General features: G+C 42.2%; 3 protein-coding genes and 1 long non-coding RNA gene across 4 annotated transcripts; 2 read left to right on the forward strand and 2 right to left on the reverse strand.

Annotated features, from left to right (window-relative positions):
* Window positions 1-518: 518 nt before the first annotated feature.
* LOC133931335 (zinc finger CCCH domain-containing protein 46) lies at window positions 519-5762 on the reverse strand. Its single transcript, XM_062378187.1, has 11 exons — window positions 5452-5762; window positions 5121-5346; window positions 4924-5006; window positions 4733-4831; window positions 4548-4641; window positions 3880-4106; window positions 3574-3689; window positions 2251-2458; window positions 1777-1840; window positions 1032-1184; window positions 519-935 (listed from the first exon to the last, which is right to left on the reverse strand). Exons 1-10 carry the CDS (start codon window positions 5493-5495, stop codon window positions 1137-1139), a joined length of 1209 nt encoding a protein of 402 aa, XP_062234171.1. The 5' UTR covers window positions 5496-5762; the 3' UTR covers window positions 519-935; window positions 1032-1136.
* On the forward strand, window positions 5510-7333 carry LOC133931095 (uncharacterized). The gene is made up of 4 exons (XM_062377917.1): window positions 5510-5563; window positions 6381-6717; window positions 6801-6969; window positions 7060-7333. Exons 1-4 carry the CDS (start codon window positions 5510-5512, stop codon window positions 7115-7117), a joined length of 618 nt encoding a protein of 205 aa, XP_062233901.1. The 3' UTR covers window positions 7118-7333.
* Window positions 7334-8087: 754 nt separating this feature from the next.
* Window positions 8088-11488, reverse strand: LOC133883560 (uncharacterized). The gene is made up of 10 exons (XM_062322912.1): window positions 11172-11488; window positions 10966-11079; window positions 10667-10849; window positions 9866-10356; window positions 9515-9614; window positions 9314-9373; window positions 9054-9146; window positions 8820-8939; window positions 8308-8666; window positions 8088-8220 (listed from the first exon to the last, which is right to left on the reverse strand). Exons 1-9 carry the CDS (start codon window positions 11271-11273, stop codon window positions 8346-8348), a joined length of 1584 nt encoding a protein of 527 aa, XP_062178896.1. The 5' UTR covers window positions 11274-11488; the 3' UTR covers window positions 8088-8220; window positions 8308-8345.
* On the forward strand, window positions 8112-9852 carry LOC133883561 (uncharacterized). The gene is made up of 3 exons (XR_009902913.1): window positions 8112-8251; window positions 8373-8991; window positions 9146-9852. It is a non-coding gene; the product is annotated as an uncharacterized LOC133883561 (long non-coding RNA).
* Window positions 11489-15558: the final 4070 nt, after the last annotated feature.

Below are 15558 nucleotides of genomic sequence, written 5' to 3' on the forward strand. Positions count from 1 at the left end.
CTAGTAGCTCTACTGCTAGGAAGAAATGCAAGGCAGAAAAAGAAGCATGTTACAGGAAAGATCAGGATGGCCTATGGGCAGAACTTTCACCTTAGGACCATGCATGCAGAGAATGAGAAGTCAAGTGCTAGCAACATCCAGACTTGGACGCAGATCCTCTATGTGGCTAGGGCTGTTCGTTCGGTTTGTTCAGTTTTGTGTATTAGATATAATACGGTATTGATACTTCAGTTAATTCGGTGTTGGGCAGCTACTGGCTATGGTAGAGATGAACAGTATTGCGCAGCTCTACTCTTGGTCATTGGATCTTCTCTGAACGGTTCAAATCCATATGCTACAGTACCAGAAACGGTGGCAAATCTATAGCCATCTGCTACAGCAACAAAAAAAGGCGATTCACAACAGGAAGCTGTAGCGGAAGACACAAAATACTGAGTAAACAGTGCCCTCCCTGCGGTGATGCAGAGGATCCGGGTCCGACAGGCTTCGGTATTCAGTTTCAAAGGCACATGGGAAAATAGCAAACGTCCAATGTTGTGATATATCATCTTAGTTATGATTGCTCCATCCATCACTTCCAAACCAGGTATGCAAAACCTAAGAATTAAGAACAATGTGCTACATCATGCTGCTCGCCAGTTAAGATTGCTTATTGATCTACAAAAAAAAGTTAAGACTGCTCATTGGTTGTTGCTACCTGCCTATCTATAGATCAAAACTCCACAAAGCACATAGGGTAGGAATGGCAAGTGATCAAATGAGACATCATACTAGATTGAACACGTGGCGCCAAACACAGCAAAGTTTTTACATTGTTTGATCAGCCTAGATTGAGTGTTTGGTGCCAAATAAAGCAAGGTTTTACATTGGTTGATCAGCCTTTACTTTTTACGTTCCCCAGTGTGATGTCTTGTTTGTACCGTATGATTATGGAGCTGCAAAGTAGTGGAGTAATGGAATGAATACGTTGTGACAAATTAAGTACACGAATATGTTTTAAGATGAAAAAGAGCAAACCAGAGAGCATGTACCTTGGGGGAGAACTTTTTTAACCAACTGATGGTGTATCGACAACATGGAAGTGGACACTGAAGCTGACTCGATAGTGCCTCCACAACACAAAATACCTTGAGTTCTTAAAACACATGACTGATGTGCCTCTGTGGTGGTTCACTCAGTGGAATCTGAAAAGCAGTTCATGTAAATCAAATGCAGAAACTTGTGAAAGAAAAAACCCACAAGATCTGTGACTACTAAAAACAATAGCATATGTAATGACGATTTAGTATAAGATAGATAGCAGGGTTCCATTAATAGTCAATATATATGTAGAAATAATCATGGGTGCCAATTGTGTACAACAGGAACATGGGTTAATTCTTACATGGATTCAACCTTCAATGAAGAATGCAGAATCAGTATATGTCCTAACATAAGTTTCACAGTGGTTCGAATTTTAGAAAAATGACCAAGGAACCACACATGAGGAATGTACATTGTACCGTGCTCAACATGGATAAGAAACTAGATACAAGATAAGAAGATACAAGCACATGGATAAGATGTTAGACATAAAAAACCCAATAACAAAATCTTGTTAATGTCAAAGATTCAGATGCTAGTTTGTGGATGACGCCAACTGAATGGCTTGGCATTTGCCAAACAGAGTCAGTGAAACGCCAGAAATGTTTTATATCAGGAATAGTCATTGTCTACAAGCAAACAATATTTAGAAAGAAAACCATTAAGATGCCCTCAGAGAAAAGTATTCCACACCTCTCCAATTGACCATTTTTCCTTCAACCAGATACTATCATCCTGATTTTCATTTTTATTGTCCCTGTTGAATCAATATATGAAAAAAACAGGCATAAGCAACAAAAAATTCACAATGTCGCATATCGTAATTTCAAAGTTCACCAATCAAAGTAAACAAAAGAGAACACATATATATACTATCTTGTTTCTAAGCATTCAAGTCTAATTGGTTAGATTAAAAAGCATTATGCTAGGAAGGTGCATAGTGCATTCTCCATGAAATCTAAAGTAATTTAGTATTCAGGAAACATTGAATTTTAGATAGATACATTGTTTGAAAATCCTTATTGAAATCTCCTAAGTACCAAGAAAATTAAGACCTGTTCATTACACTGTTTAAAAAGAATTGTGCACGGTGTTTTCTCATCAAAAGGCATGTACTCAAGTCCAGTATATTGTATAAATATATAGTTATCTTATCGAAGAACTTACTCAACAGGAGCTTGGTTTATGGCACTTGTAGGAGCCATCATCCCATTAAGTAAATCTTGTGACTGCCTATCAATGTTTTTGTGCTGGATAGAGGAGGCAGGGGACTGCTGATAGCCTGCAGGAGACTTTGGGAAATTGCCAACGCTGGACATGCTTGAGCCCTGCAAACTCCCAGATGGCTGTTTTGATGTTTGGCTTCCAAATGGACCTGTAAATTCTCAAAAATTGAAATGGCAACCAACTACTGTTGGACTCGCATCCTGCGAGAGGTGGGTTGATAGAACACACACGCGAACACACATTGGACACATGAATTTTTCTTGCTGCCAACAACTTCTGATGTTTATTCAAACACCCAAAAGCCTATAACTGCTAACAGCTTCTAACGGATTACATCGGATGAAGCACATTCGGTGCTTCCACCTGACGAAGCACATTCCGTGCTTTTCTTGCTGCTAACAGCTTCTGATGTTTATTCCAACATCCAAAAGCCTATAGCTGCTAACAGCCTCTAATCGTATGAAGCTCATCCCGAGCTTCAATCCAGGAGCACACGACACATCTTGCTGCCACCAGCTTCTAATGTTTGTTCAAATACCCAAAAACCTATAGCTACTGACAGCCTCTAACGGGTGAAGCTCATCCAAAGCTTCCACCCGGGTGAAGCTCATCCCGAGCTCTCACTCTGGAGCTCACTGCTTGAGCAGAAGCACTAAGCCAGGGTGCTGCCCAATATATAGCAAAGCAACCGGCCACTGTTGCTACAGCACATCAGGTGCTGCAGTAACCGAGGTACTGTTCCTGCATCACCCGAGATGCTCCTGCTACAGTAACCGGCATATTGTTGCGGACAGTCCCACTCTACTGTTTACACAAGGATTATTCTAACAAATACAATATGCAGAATCGCATATTTCCTAAATTGAAAAAGGAAACAAAACAAAACAAAAGGATATGAACAACTGTCCAAAACAGTGAGTTACTAATAGGTTTTAATTAGAGTCTGCACCCATACTGGTGTCTACCAAGACTCCCAGTTTGTATCTAACCAGAGTCCATGTTGAAGTCCAATTGTAATCCTAAAACAGTATAAATAAAAGGTCTGGGGGTCCTGAGAGACAACACATGATCATTCTCCAAATTTATATAACAAACCTCTATCAATGTGCGTAGATAATTAACTAAGGACCGAATATACACGCTGAACAGCATCTAGACATTGGATAGACACAAAATGTTACTCACAGTTCGATCGGTCATGAACCTAGTTGGCACAAGAAAGAACTAACAGTGTAATTGCATGAATTAGTTAAGAATACATACCTGAAACTCCAAATTTCATTTCAGAACCGCCAAAAGTAGGGGCACCAAATGTTGGACGGTTTGGCTGCGTAGGCTGACCAAAAAGACTATTGGTTGGGACTCCTGATGCTGTAGTTCTGCATAAGATAATTGCCTCAAATTAATACAAATTAATACAATAAACATGGAGTAATCATAAATTCATAATGCATAATATTGTCTGACAGAGCCTTTTGGAAAGCACTGATTTCAATGGAATCAGCAATTTATTCAACAAATTAACACTAACGCGACTGCTTATACTCCAAGGTGATCAAGCGAGTATACCTGGAAACAGGTCCAAAATTAGTTGCTGCTCCAATTTGACTGAAACTACTAAACACTGGTGGTCCATTAGTTTGAGAAACCCCAAATGATGAGTTATTTTTCACTTCAGGAACAGAAGGCATAGTTGGCATAGTTGAAAAGCTTGGAGTTTGTGATATGTGTGGGTTATTCAGAAAATTAGTAAACTCCATCAGCTTTGCGTTTTGTAGATTTCTTTCTCCCTCAACCTGAAGAAAGAAAACCAATAAATGAGATTTTGTTCTTGAGAAATTCAGAAATCCATCAGATTTATGGTGCAAACTATAAAGTGAAAGTGTGAAACTAAAGTAAATAGTGTTATATTACTACAAATTCAAAGTAAAAATTCCTATGTTGCAGTTTTCTGATGAGAAAAGGCCATCTTCTCCATGCAGACACTTTCCACATACCTGTACCATGAGAGAATAAAGCAGGAACAGGGAAACACATAGGTCTGACACAGTAAAAATTTGTTAATGTCACATACAGTCACATACATTTTCTGATAGATATAATTTTACATGCCCCCTTTGAGATCAGGATAATGCAGTCAAAGTAATGTTTCACCACATTTAAAAGCGTGAAAATTCCAATCACAGAAAATGAATCTAAGGGAACAAAAAGGAGGTTGGGAGTGCTGATAAGCTTACTATTGACTGCAGAGGATGCCCTTGCCTGCCTTCCTCATATGCTTTAGCTCTCAGCTCCTCAAAACTAATATCCCCCTTGATGTCACAAGGACCACTATATGCAAACAAAAAATAAAACAATGAGCACAAATACATTGGGGGAAGGCATAAGGCACTGGTTGAAGCATAAGGATCTACTTATTTACCTTCTGAGGTGAGCATAACAAGTAAGCTTCCAGAGCGGAGTCTCATTCTTAAAATCATCAGCAATCTGTTGTCTGCAGGACTCCGGATCTGTACAAGAGCTGGCAAACAACTCGCAAAGTCAGTGACTCGCCCATCACAAGGAGTAATCAAGTAAGATCAAAAGTACAGCACTCTAGCATCGCAGACTCACGTGTGGGCTGCTGGTGGTGGCTGCGCCGCTTCCGATTGCTTCGTCGGAGCTGAGGGGTCCCTCACCCACTTATTTTGAAAAGGCTGGTTCAACGAAATTCACCAGTCACACACAAGAACACTCATTACACGTGCTAAATTCTGCAACTGACGACAAGCCATAAAAAACAGATTCCATTCCTCATTAGAAACACGAACCTTTGCCGGGCCAGGAGCATGTCTCGACTGCGCGGCTGCACCTTGCACCCCGAACCCGAAAGGATTGGGTTTCTGCTGCTGCTGCTGCTGCTGCTGGAACGGCGCACCGAGCGACGGCTGCTGTTGCTGCTGCCTGCTCGCGGTGCCGAACCCAAACGGGTTGGGCTTCGCCTGCTGCTGCTGAGAGGATGCGTGCACGAACCTGCACTGCGCTCCGTACTTGCAGCTGCACCATCCACAAGGAACATTGCAGTCGAGAGAAAGCAACCAACCGGTCAGAATCAATCAACAGCCGCGGCACGGAGAGAAAGGGGAGAAGAAAATCCAGTACCTGCCGCGCTGGAAGTTCCTGCAGAGCTCCTGCCGCCGGTTCATCGCCGGGAACGGAGATGGGGATCGATCCGGGCGCGGCGCGGCGGTGGAGCTCGGCTCTCGCCTCTAGGGTTTAGTCCCCGCTCGCCGCCGTCCGACTCCGACTGCTACCGCCTCTTCCTTCCCGCCTCCGTCACAGAAAGTAGCGTGGCTGCGACGCACGAGGCTGGGTCCGCTAGGTTTAAATGGGGACTTCGCCTTCCTTCCTCGGCGGCCGTCGGAGTCGGGGAGGAGTCCGGCTAGACGGGAAAAGGAGTGGACCGATCAATAACAATCGGAGTCCACGGGCCGCGGGTCGAGCTGCAAATGCCAGCGTGTCGATGAATTTTCTTTATTTTTATATTCTAATATTTACAAAAATACATATATATTTAAAAATATTGCAAATCTAGACTGTTGAATGAACGATACCAAGATATTGCCCTTACAACAGACGACAACTTTAAAAAAATAAAGGTGTCATCCATTCAACAGGTGATATAAAAAACATTGTGTTACATTGATCTTAAAATTAAAAATAATATTTAAATTATTATGAAAAAATCTGAAAAAAAAGTATGTTGTAGAGGATTTTATAATCTATCTCTAAAAAAAGTCAACTCAAACAATAACTTGTATTTTTTATCTGAATTTTTTTAAGAGTTGGATCATAAATATCCTTATGACATATATTTTTTTTATTTTTTATAACTATTTCGATATTGTTTGGAATTTTAAAGTAATAGGATGTAATATTTTTTTATTTTTTTTAAAGATATCGTCTGTTGAATGAGCGACATCTTTATTTTTTTTAAAAGGTATCGTCTGTTGGAAGGACGATAATAGTCTAGATGTTTGATATTTTAAAATTACCATATATTTTTTAAATAAAACAATATATAAATAAAGAAAATTCGCGTGTTGGTGGAGTCGGCCCAAGAAGGCCCGGTCCAACGCAGGAACGAGTGGACCCGGCGTATCTGCCTCGCCGTCGCAGCTAGTGGTCGCGCGCATCGCGGTATCTACAACGGCAGCGAGGCCGAGTGGCTGGCCGGTGGCCACAGCTCTGCTTGGATTCCGGAAGGTCGCAAGGGTGTCTTGGCGTCGCGCGAGAGGCGAGGTCCCGAAGCTGCCGGGGGGATGTCGGCGCCGGCGCAGGCCATGCTGGCTCTGGCGCTCGCGGCCATCCTCTCCACGCCTCCGCCGCAGCCGGAGACCTTCTCCAACATCCCGCCCACGCTCTCAGGTGCGTGCGTTCATACGTGCCTCCGCGTAGCAGCATGCACGCATGCGGCCCGTGCGTAACCGACGAGGACTTGAGCTGGGCAGGGGGCGACAGGAAGCAGGAGCGGATCAAGCACCCCAGGTCGGCCAAGGCGCTGCAGTGCACGACCAAGTGCGTCGGCACCTGCATCCGCGGCGGCGCCGGCGAGGGCCCCCTCAACATGCGCAGACCCCTCGTGGTGTTCAAAGATGGATTCCGCAGCCGGCAATACTGGTAACTGCGGCTCCCTGTTCTTCCGCAAATACTACCGCGTTGAATTGCAGTACTGATCAAAGCGAGTTGAACTCTGTTCGGCTTGATTAGCCTGACAGAGTGCTCGGATATTTGCAATCGCATCAAGGATGGACAAGATGGGCCCTGAGAAAATGGCCGTCCCGGCAAAGCTGAAACAACTGTCATGGCTGCAGGCTGGATAGGGATCAAGTTCTTATGTCAGGCCTCTCTAAATGCACCATTTGAAAGGTATCAAAGGTAAGCTTAGATCAAGTTCTGATATTTTTCGCAAGGAACCGAGAGCAAATCCGCTAGGATTGCTCCCTGAAGTTGCAGTTGAAATTCAAACTGAATTACAGCAGTAATACAGAGACCGTGTTAATTATCACTGCTCCCTGAAGTTGCTCCATCTAATCCAAAATAAGTGTTATATTGGATTACGCGCAGTCAATTGTTTTAAACTTTACCTACAAATTACTTTTTATGTATTGACTTCGAATACTTGAAAATGACACAAATAGATTTGTCTCAAAAAATACTTTCATAATAATATGCTTTTGTTATATTTTATCAATATATTATAACAAAAGATAGTAGTCAAAGTTGTATTTTGAAGACCGTGTTAATGTACAAAAACAATACTTATTTTGGACCAAGGGAGTAGTATTCTTAGTAGGTCCTAATGCAACAGAGGGTGTGCATTAAATTCACATGTACTTAAATTGTCTGATTTTACATTCTGCCTTACATTCTCTTAGTGAAATATGTGCGATGCTCGTTCTAATAAAAAAACATTCGAGCATATACCTGATACTGCGGGTCTTCGCACCCAATGCATAGATGGACATACACATTGTCAGAACCATGATCAACAGATATGCAAGTAAGCAACACCATGAGGAACTTACAGCTTTATTTGGAAGAATATATATATATATATATATATATATATATATATAACGTTTTTCATTGAAATCAACAAGCTGTTGAGGCAGAGGAACTTATTAAGACATTCTGAAGATATACATCTCATTCCAATGATACAAACCCCTTGATCCTGTGGCCGTGCTTTGTCAATGTTGAAACTAGCCTTCACTTCCATGACCCCTGGATATACACTTGCTTTTCAAGATATCCTGTAATTCGAAAGACAGTGTGCGCTTCCTGAAACAGCTATTCTCTTGAGTCAACTGTCAACAATGGGCTTGGACAAGAGATGTGGGTTGCTTTTTGCTCCTGTTGGCTGTTAGCCTGTTAGAACATGCAGATACATCAGCAGAAGGTAATCAAATATGCTTTCTATAATATAAAAAAACGCTAAAGACCACTATAGTTTACCATTTAGGTTATCTGAACGAGGAAGCATCTGATGGCAGTTAATTTAATGATCCCATATCTGGCAGGAAGAGGTAGCGAAACCGAGAATCAAATGGAATGATGCCAAAAGTACGGGTGCCCAGGAGACTTTGCCGCCTTTGAGACACACAGTGATCAACAAAAGTAGCTTGCTGCTGAGGTAGAAAATGCGATATCCAAATAGGAAAGCTGTTGTCATCAACAAAACCACGGGCAAAACAGTGCAACATTTTAGGAACCAGAAGCTTCCCTTTTCGACTCACTCCTACTGATGCTCTAATGAAATCACGCTGTGCATCTTGAAGTTCTTCCCTCACATTGTTTGCTGTGTATATCTTCACCTACAGTGATAATTAGTACTTAGTCAACCATAAAATCTATGCACTACAAATAATCATGAAGGCCTTTAAAGCGTGTCAATTAGTTTGTTAAAAACATAGTGCTAATCTCGGTGTTAGATGAAGGAAGCAGTGGAAGGAATGATCTGAGCTTACCGCAGGAGAAGAATACATTCCACAGCTGAGAGCAAACGTCAAAAGTGGTTCATGGGCCCCAATGCAGAACTTTTTCTGCTCCTCAGGTACCTTCATCTTCTGAAGGGCAAGAAGCAGAGCCTTAAACAAAAGACGGAAGTAATTATCAACAGTTTGCGTTGACGAACAGAAGGTAACCAAAATAAGCAGCACTGTCAGCTAAATGGCAATGTGGCAGTTGACTAATTGGCATACCATCTGTGGCCTATGACTTGGTGGTTTCATCTTCAAAATAGCATATTCAATAAATGCAGCACTGAACGAGTGCCCCCCAATTGTATATGCAGCCTGGAGAAAAAACGAGGTACAACAATATGATTCTTCGGAAAGAAAAGCATGTTCCACAAGAAGCATCAGTAATGTGGAAATGTTGAATTGTTGGCATGTTATTTACTTAAAGTACCAATTAAGTAGGAACAAATTTAATGTACAATAATTAGGTAATTTTAGCAAACCTTTTGCATCAGTGAAAACAATTTCATGTCACTTCGTGGAACACCATAAGCAAGATAAGCCTGTAAACGAAAGAAACAAGGTCACTGATGTTCAGCACGAAAGGTTCTCCCACCCATAAAAAAAATAAATTAAATTACATTCAACTACCAATGATAACCAGAAAAGCTATAGAATTAATGGAAGTTTACAAAATCACGTACATGCATCATCAACGCATTGTATAGATTGATCCAAAATGCCAATCTTGCATCATCATCGAGGTGAATAGGGTTTATTTCTGCCAACTGCTCAATGAACAACCTGCACTCTAATCGGTCATCATTAGTACTGTTGTGTTAACCCAAATATCATGAATGAACAAACACGTGCTCATTTTTAATGGCATTGAAAAAAAAAAAGGTAATGGGCAGTACTAAAAGAAGACAACGTACTGAATCGTTGAGCTAAATCCAGTGAATTGTAGTATGATTTGGTACGCCAGTTGTCAGAATTTAAATCGGTAAGAAATAATTGTAAGCTCCGGATAGAACAAAGACTGTTTGACATGTTACCTGAATTTGCGAAGTGACTCCGCAGCATATTCAAGTTGTTTTTTCCCAACTGACATCCATGAAATTTCAACCGCTGCACTGTAGCTTCCAATGTCAGCCCAGCTAAGTTTCTCACGAGCTTTGTAAGGATCAAACACAGTCTCTGAAGCTAATAAATTGTTGTTGCAATTCAAATCAACTTGAGGGCTCTGTACCCAAGAAGATATGGAAGACGGTTCGGATAGAGACCAGAATGCAGAAATTGAATAATTTCCGCTAGGAGATGGAATAGATTGTTGATTCTCCATGGAGGAATTCCTCGAGGCCTCCCGGCAGGAATCTGATAAGGAAATGAAAATGTTCCTCATGCAGCGGACTATGTCCTCTGAAAGCTGATTAGGATTGGCAAGGCTTTTAACAGAAATCTGTCTTTGTAATTTCATTGCTTGTTCATGCAGGGCAGCATGGGGATAAACCTTGTCCCCTCGACTGCACTTTTTGCTTGTGGTGTCCTGGTAGCAGCAAGAATTTAAACAGTTAAGCATCAAGCCAAGAGCATGACTAAGTTAGTAAATGATGCATTTTGAAGAGAGTGAGAGGTGAAGGTATCCGATATGACCAAGTTAGAACCGTATCGCACGTTTTCGATTGCAACACAGAATCTCCATGCATATAGAACTTACTTCAGTGACGTCACTACGGTAATTGAATTAATTAGCTTCGCAGACTATTCCCTTAGATTTTGTTCCTATCTTGCTAGTCCGAAATTGAACTTGAGGTTAACTAATTGAGCAAAATCGTAATTGAACAGGAAATTCGTACATCTGTTTCGGATGTCCCAGAGTGGCAGGAGCAAGCAGACGGCGGCAACTGCTTGAGCCTGTACTCCACGAGCCTCCTCTCGTTCCTCTCCTGAATAAGCTGGAAATGCAGGGAGACCATCTCCTCCTCCAGCTTCGAGATGGCGGTCTCCAGTATGCAGATGTTAGAGACAAGCTCCTGAGCCTGCAGAGACACCAAACGCACATCTAGTTTCAGCACAAAGCATCCATTCCCCATGAATCCCCTCGTTGACCCGTTTCTTGGCCAATGGCCGTCGCCACCCGCCCTAGTGTACATACATTGGAGGGAAGGTAGGCCATGTCGGCGAGGGTGACGGCGGCGCGCTCGAGGGCGCCCTCGAGGACGGAGTGCAGCGCTGTCTCCTCCTGCAGCACCTTCTGCAGCACCTTCACCTGCGCAAGAGACGATCGCGCGGTCAGATACGAGCAGCGGCATTCGGTTCGCGAGCGAGGAGGAGGCCGGGGTAAGGAGGCTGCTCACGTACGTCCTGCTCGAGCTGCGACCTGCAGGAGGAGGAGGAGGAGGTGCGGGCCGGCTGCGGCTGCGGGGAGAGCCCCTTCCTGGCCTTGACCAGCGGTAGCGGCATGGTCGGCTTCCTCCTCTCAGTCTCGACGATTCGCTTCTCCCGGAGACGGCGAGCGAGGTGTGTGCAGTGAGTTGGGTGCGCCTATATGGTGTGGTGAGAGAGAAGAACGCGGCTCCGGCGGCAGCAGCGAGACTTTAGTGAGGGGGGATGGGTGCTTTGACTGCTTGGACTTCAAATTTTGAAATGCACGGTGATCTCTCCAGACTCTCCTCCGGCGGAAGGTGATCGGTTGACAGTACGAATGAAATTTGTCTACCTGATACTTATTACCTCACAGAAAACATGTTTAATTATTGGTATATGTATTATTTCAGTTTGATTGGTGGCTTAACCTGCAAGAGAAGTTTGATTTGAGTTTTTCTTCGTAACCTGGCTCAGCAGATACAGTATGTTACATCTATTTATATAGACTAGTTTATTTGTTAGTGTTATAAAATTATTTTCATACGAGCAATCAATTACAGTCTTAACTTTTACATCTGCTCATACGAGCTTAGATTCAGTCAACTAAAAAAAACTCAGTTCAGACTGTCTAGACAGTTACAACTAATCAAATATTTTTCTTTTTAACAAATATGACTTTACTTAGCCTATGTATACGAATAACCAATCAGACTCTTAAGTTGTCCATATGGGTTTTGCTCACATAGACCGTATATGCAGACTGTAGAAATTGTCTAAGTAGAGTTATATTTGTTGAAAAAATAGTGTTTGATTGGTTGTAACTGTCTGGACAAGTAGAGCTCGGTTAGCCGAATTTGAGGCCATTTGAGCAGATGTAAAGGTTAATATTGTAATTGGTTGCTCATATGAAAATAATTTTATGACACTGACAAGTAAACTCATCTATATAAGAGAATGCAGGAGTCTCCATTCATCAAATCAGGCTATGAAAGGAAGCTCCATCACGAGCTAGCCTGCGAGCGTATATTTGCATCCGCTGAGTCAAGCTGAAACAATACATTAGGACAACCAAACACACATCTCCCTGATGTTATACACATCCATCGAGCCAGCATCCATCCGTACGACAATTATAGGGCTGGACGAAAAGCTCGAAGCTCGCGAGCTAGCTCAACTTGTGTCTGGCTCGGTTCGACTCGTTCTAAAATCTAACAAGTCGAGCTAGAGTTTTAGCTTGTTTAGATAACGAGCCAACTCGTGAGCCAAATGAGCCAGGGTCATCGTCTGTATCATATCACTCTCTTTCATTGTGGTCATCAGTTTGCTCATTGGTCATTTTATCTTCGATAGAAAGGCTCCTCGCGCAGCCTATTTGACTTTTTATTTTTCAGCTCCTCGTTATGATACAACTCTTATCTTTTTTTTCTTCTCATATTGATCATTCCATCAGGCTTTGCATGTATATACAAAGCGTGAAAATGTTGTTCCATATTTTTTTAGAGGAATGTCTTGTTCCAGTAGCAGAACATATATAAGTGGATCTGTCTCCTGATGTGTTGCATGTGGGTTTTAAAAATTTTCAGAAGAGATTCAGTTTACATCAATTATACATATGATTAAACCATAAAAAAGTAATATACTTGTAGATGTTATTGCTATTGTTGTATAATTTTATCGATGCATTTTCAGTAGATGTTTATATTCTTTTCATCCTAGTAACGAGCTGCTCTCTAAAAAAAAGTAATGAGCTGCTCGCGAACCAAATGAGTCGAGCCAAACTGTCTCGTTACCCAACCCTAGGCAATCAAATTGGTTACCCGCATGAACATATACGCAGCCTGAACGGAGTTATATTTATTGAAAAAAAAATAGTTGGTTGTAATTGTATGGACAAGTTGAGTTGAGTTTCTATTTGGTTAGCCGTATTTGAGACCGTATGAGCGAATGTAAGAGTTGAGACTGTGATTGATTGTTTGCATGGAAATAATTTTGTGACTCTAACAAATAGGCCTACCTACATGAGAGGATGCATGAGAGTACATCAGTCGGACCAGGCTACGAAAGGAAGCTCCCTCCCGAGGCAGGCTACGGGCGTACATTTGTATCTGCTAAGTCAGACTGGAACAATACGTGAGGACAACCAAACAAGTATCTCTCTGATATTATACACATCCGTCGAGCCAGCATCTATCCATACAACAATCATAGGGTTGGACGAAAAGCTTAAAACTCGTGAGCTAGCTCAGCTCATGTCTGGCTCGACTCAGCTTGGTTCGGCTCGTTTCAAATCTAATGAGCCGAGCCAGAGTTTTAGTTCATTTAGATAACGATCCAACTCGCAAGCAGCTCATGAGCTAAACAAGACATAGCCATCGTCTGTATCATGTTACTCTTTTTTATTGTGATCATCAGTTTACTCATTGGTTATTTTTATCTTCGATGGAGAGACTCCTCATCAGCATGCTTGACAGCTTGACTTTCTATTTTTTTAGCTCCTCATTACGATACAACTCTTATATTTTTTCTTCTCCCATCGATCATTCATTTAGGGTTTGCATTTATAAAGGATGTGTGAAGAACGTTGTTTCATATAGTATATTTTTGGATGAATGTTTTGTTCTAATAACAGAACATATATAGGTGGATCTGTCTATTACTGTGATACATGTGGGTTTGAAAAATTTTCAGAAGAGATTCAGCTTACATCAATTATACCTCTAGTTAAACCATGCAAAAAGTACTATACTTTTATTACCATTGTTGTATGATTTTATCGATGCATTTTCAGTAGATGTTTATATTATTTTCATCCTAGTAACGAGCTGCTCTCTTTTTAAAAAAAGTACTGAGCTGCTTGTGAGCTAAACGAGCCGAGCTGAGTTGGCTCGTTATCCAGCCCTAGGCAATCAGATTGGTTACCTGCATGAACCATATACACAGCCCGAGCAGAGTTATATTTGTTGAAAAGAAAAATATTTAGTTAGTTGCAACTGTCTGGACAGGCTGAACCGAGTTTCTGTATGATTGACCGAATTTGAGGCCGTATGAGTGGATATAAGAGTTGAGACTGTGATTCGTTGCTCGTATGAAAATAATTTTGTGACACTAATAAGTGGATCCATCTACATGAGATAATATAGAAGTCAGCATCCGCCGAGCAAGGCTGTGAAGGGAAGCTCGATTCAAGCTTCCCTCCCGAGCCAGACTACGGACGTACATTTACATCCGCTGAGTCAGACTAAAACAGTATATAAGGACAATCAAATATGCATCTACCTGATATTATACTCATCCATCGAGCCAGTATACATCCGTACAGGCAATCAGATTGGTTGTCTGAATGAACCATATACGGAGGCTGAGCGGAGTCATGTTAATTGAAAAGAAGGGTATTTTGTTGGTTGAAAAGAAGACTGAGCTGAGTTTATATTTACTTGACTAAATTTAATGTCACATGAGCAGATGTAAGAGTTGAGATTCTGATTAGTTACTCGCATGAAGATAATTTTATGAGACTGATAAGTGGGTTTATCTATATGAGTGGATACATATGTCTGTATGAGCGGATGTAACAGCCTGCATCCACTACACCAGGCTACAAAGGGAAGCTCGAGCTTCTCTCGGGTCATACTGCAGACGTATATTTGTATCCACTAGTCCAGATTGGAATAGTACATAAGAATAACCAAACACACAGTCTGTATCCGCTACGCCAAGTTACAAAGGAAAGCTCAAGTTTCTCTCTTGGGCCAGACTGCGGGTGCACATCTGTATCCATTGGTTCAGATAGAAACAATATATATCAATAACCAAATCAAAACAAACTACAAACACACATTTAAATCCAATAGTCCAAATTAGAACAATATATATCAATAACCAAACACGCTTTCCTATAAAATTATATATATCTATCGAGAGGAAATGCATTAGTAAGGACAAACAATCACCCTTTTATTAGACCGGGAGGGAAACCAAAGTAAGTACCCAACCCTGCCGCGTGCGCAGGTTGAGGGGGAGGGAAGCTGCGGCTGGCGGGGTGGAGTGGAGTGGAGTGTAGTGGGTGGCCAAACTCGCAACCCGAGGCGGTGCGAGCGACAAGACGGAGTGGTGCAAGGCAAACCCAACGAGACCCGAGCTCGTAGAAACAAAGGGAGGGCAGGCAGGCAGGCTCGCTCAATCCAAGCTCGCCGCCGCCGAACCCGAGACGCTTCTCTTGTCCCGCGTGCTTGTTCCCTTGCTGCGCTTTCTTCTTTTATTACTACCGGCTTTGTTTACTGCTACCGTCGCTGGTGCTCGCCAGCCTTGTTCCGCTACGCTACCGTCCGCACGCTGCCCGACGCCGAAGCACCCAAGGATCGGATCTAACCTGCCACGGGTC

The sequence above is a fragment of the Phragmites australis genome, chromosome 10, assembly GCF_958298935.1.
Source record: "Phragmites australis chromosome 10, lpPhrAust1.1, whole genome shotgun sequence".
Taxonomy (NCBI): domain Eukaryota; kingdom Viridiplantae; phylum Streptophyta; class Magnoliopsida; order Poales; family Poaceae; genus Phragmites; species Phragmites australis.